A 3,819-nucleotide genomic window follows, 5' to 3' on the forward strand; every position below is an offset into this window, starting at 1 on the left:
TTCGAGCTTAAAATTCACGACATTTTCGTGTATTTAAGGGTCCGTTTGGGCAACGCAGCCCGTGGGCCGCCCGGTCGAGTGTAAAAATTTAAATGGAGTTTCGGATTAGCTCATGAAATGCGCAAATTAAATAGTACGGAAAACGCCGTTCGCACTTATAAGCTGTTCCAAACGGATCCTAAATATTTAATACTTATAAATTTTAATATTTTATCATTATTTAAAGGGTTATTTTTTTAGTTTTTAAAATATTAGAAATAATGGTTTTTTTATATTTAATATTTGAGTGTTATAAATATTAAAAGTTTAAACCCGGGTAATGATTAATTGTGCTAATTAGTTATAAGTTATTTGATTATGAATTGATTAATAAGGATAATTAGAATGTAGTTAAACTTTATGATTAAAATCGTGCATTTGTAATTATAGTTGTTGAATTCAAATCTAGAATGTATTTTTGATTAGTCTTTATTGAAGAAATTATTCTCTCATTTATAGGAGCTGAGGGTACAACGTGTATAATTATATGCTTGCCATTATTTTTAAATGGGGGTCTTATAAAGTATTTTAAGTATTAAACGAGTTTATGATTAGGCCACGCCATTACTTGGTCAGTTGAGATAAGCGACCAATGGCCGGCAAGACTCGTTCGTTGGACTATGTTGAGTCGGGACTGTTTGTTGGCTTTTGAGGGTCTTAAGTTTGATTGGACTTAACTTTATCAGCTTGATTCTGTCGATCGGTTATTATGGTCCAATTGTTGACTATCAATATCTAGATAAGGACCTTTTGTCACTAAAAAGAGATTAGGTTATCAGGTAGATGGCAAAACATTATAATTCAACATGCAGCTCACCCGCCTACAAAAGTATTTTTATGTTTTCATGAAGCATATCGCGACAAAACCCTCTGCCTCCTGATGAAGTGGCTTGATGGCTCTCATAAGACTACTGACAGTGCTGGGGTGACAGGTGAGCGAATGTCTTCTCTCAGCTTGACATATCTTAATATTTTGTTTCGGATGGTCTGCATCCAATCGGTTTTGGATTTATTTTTATATCTCCCAGTCCGTGAGCTCCCGCCGATATTCAGGCCAACCAATTTCTCACAAACTGATTTTAGAAAACATTGATTTAAGAAAGCTTTCATCGAATCCTTTTAACGAGAAAAATATATAATTATCACAACCATTATTTAAAAAAAATCAAACTTTTTTCAATATAACCTTACATTTAATTTTTAACACACCCAAGTTTCATATGCAAAAAATTAAAATTTTGGTGTTAGATATGTAAATAGATAAGAAATGAGTGGTATGTATATAAATCTTCAAATTTCACTAACAGATCCACACGCAATAAATTAATTCCTTAAAAAACCAATATTTATTTTGTTACCCAAACACCCTTTCATTAAAATATAAAACATGTAACCAAACTCCATTACAATAAAAAACTATTATTTATTATTTCATTTATACAATTGACGTTGATAAAATGTCAAAGAAATTCTCCAATTATGCATGCTTGTCATTTTAGTCCCAAAGTTCGTAGAAGCGTTAAAATAGTAATTCATATGAATGATTATTAGAGCTCAATTTTAAACTAAAAGACGAATATTTTGACACTTCTATAAATTTTGAGACGAAACTAGCCCCATATAACAACTGAGGAGTATTTTAAGCTTCTATAAGCAGCTTGGAGGAATAACATAGCCGGAGACACTTCCCCTTGCATTCCTACAAAATGACTGCGCCGCCATTTTCTTATCCTCATAGATCAGATCTATGTCGTCCAATCCGATTCCACTGCACGGATTGCTGACGCTGCAATCCAATTTTACTGCTACCTTTGTCGCCGATGTGCCCCTTATGTTCTTGAAGGATACCCCGCGTATCTTTATCCCAGAGCTCTGCATATTAACATAAATAAATTAATTAATTAAGTTTTAATATGATAATTAACTTATGGTTCGTTTGGGGCAATTTATTTAGTGCTGTGGCATTTTGAAAACGCACCAGATCTGTTTGGGTAAACTGAGTTTTTAGTAGCTTATGCGTTTTAAAAACGCTGAAAACAGTGTTTTCACATCGCACATATCAAGATACGGAGGCAAGTTTCTGGTTGTGATATGACTTTTAAAAAAAAATAAAATTTATAATAGACAATACATCTAGCAACAGATAATTATTTTTAAATAGCAAATTATTCAATAAACTGCAGTTGGCCCAATAAACCCCTAGTAAACACTACTAATTACCTGTTTAGGACACCCCTTTTTCTCCGGGCAATAATTCTGATCAACAATAATCGGATTACTCACTCCGTTCATCACCGCGTCCTCAAATCTCACCCCTTCCACAACCCCGCCGTTATTCTCCTTCGCCCAAGTCTTTATTCTCACCCCATTTTGCGTCCCGGTGAGCATAACCGACCTCACCGTCACGTTCCGCACGCCGCCGCCCCGCAGTGGGTCCCGCCCCAAGCTCCCGATGCTGATGCCGTGGCCGGGCCCACAGTCCACGCCGGCGATGTCCACGTCTGATACGCCGTCTTTGATGGAGATGCAGTCGTCGCCGGTGCGAATGATGGCGCCGTCTACGATGACGGAGGAGGAGAGTTGGATGTGGATGCCGTCTGTGTTGGGGCTGTTGCCGGGGGCGGAGATGGTGGTGGAGCGCAGGGTGACGGCGGTGCTCCGGTAGATGCTGACGTGGAAGAGTTGGCTGTTGAGGGAGGTGATGCCGGAGAGGAGGGTTTTATTGCAGTTGATAATGGATAGCGACTGTATGTTGAAAGAGATGGATTAGGGGAGAAATTAAAATCAAATTCAGGGTTTTTAGATCTTTATATATATATATCTTAAATTTTATTTTCTTTTGAAAGAGTTTACAATTCTTATGTATTTACATGTATAATACCTAAATTTTGATATTTATATTTATAACACAAGGTGTTAATATGTAATAAATTAATGCAAATAAAAAGATATAATTCACTCTTAAATAAATAAAGCTGTTAAAAATTTGAGGGACATTACCCGGAGTAAGAAAGCTTAACCGTCCGATATATAAATACATAATAATTTTGTGCGTTATATGTAAATGCGCCACATATCGTTAAAAAAAAAGAAAAACTGACCGTTGCACCAGTGGGACAACTCCCGCCGGCCATCTTACAATCCCACAGAGCCTCCCCCCGGCCGTCAAACGTCCCTCCATAAATCGAAAGCCCTTCAACCTCCCGAAAAGTAATCCACGTCTCACCGGCTCCGTCGTAGCCGGAGGCCGCGACGAAGTCGGCTCCTTCGGCAAATATTTGCATTTTGGCATTCTTGCAGGGGCCGGAGAATTCGGCTCCGCTGAAGAAGTAGGTGCCGGGCGGGACAAAGATGGTGGCTGGTGTTGGAGCAGAGCAGGCTTTGGACCAGGCGGCGAGAAACGGGGCGGCGGAATCGGTCTGGCCGTCGGGTTTTGCCCCGAAGTTGATGATGTTGAAGGATGGTGTTGAGGGGGACTTTGCTGTGGTGAGAGTGAAGAGGAGAAGGAAGGTGATGATGAGGTTTGCGGCCATTGGAGAAGAGAGGGAGGGAGAGATTGGACTGTTATCGAGCAATTGGGGGAGGAGGAGTTAATTTATAGGAATTGTGTTGGGAATATTATTATCATTATTGTTTTGGCATAGTGGAGAGAGAGTGAAATCGGAGCTTAATGGATACCGAAAATTCATGTCTGGTAAATTATTTTAGTTTGGATTAGATTTTTTTTGTTAATAATGGAACACAAGAATATGATTCTATGTTTTACCATGCTGAAAATTT

General features: G+C 38.5%; 1 protein-coding gene across 1 annotated transcript; it reads right to left on the reverse strand.

Annotated features, from left to right (window-relative positions):
• Nucleotides 1-1,491: 1,491 nt before the first annotated feature.
• On the reverse strand, nt 1,492-3,608 carry LOC110028440 (polygalacturonase-like). The gene is made up of 3 exons (XM_020730283.1): nt 3,141-3,608; nt 2,260-2,784; nt 1,492-1,911 (listed from the first exon to the last, which is right to left on the reverse strand). The coding sequence occupies exons 1-3, from the start codon at nt 3,570-3,572 to the stop codon at nt 1,687-1,689; spliced, it is 1,182 nt and encodes a 393-aa protein (XP_020585942.1). The 5' UTR covers nt 3,573-3,608; the 3' UTR covers nt 1,492-1,686.
• Between the last annotated feature and the right edge of the window lie 211 nt (nt 3,609-3,819).

This window comes from Phalaenopsis equestris, unplaced genomic scaffold (assembly GCF_001263595.1).
Source record: "Phalaenopsis equestris unplaced genomic scaffold, ASM126359v1 Scaffold000511, whole genome shotgun sequence".
Taxonomy (NCBI): domain Eukaryota; kingdom Viridiplantae; phylum Streptophyta; class Magnoliopsida; order Asparagales; family Orchidaceae; genus Phalaenopsis; species Phalaenopsis equestris.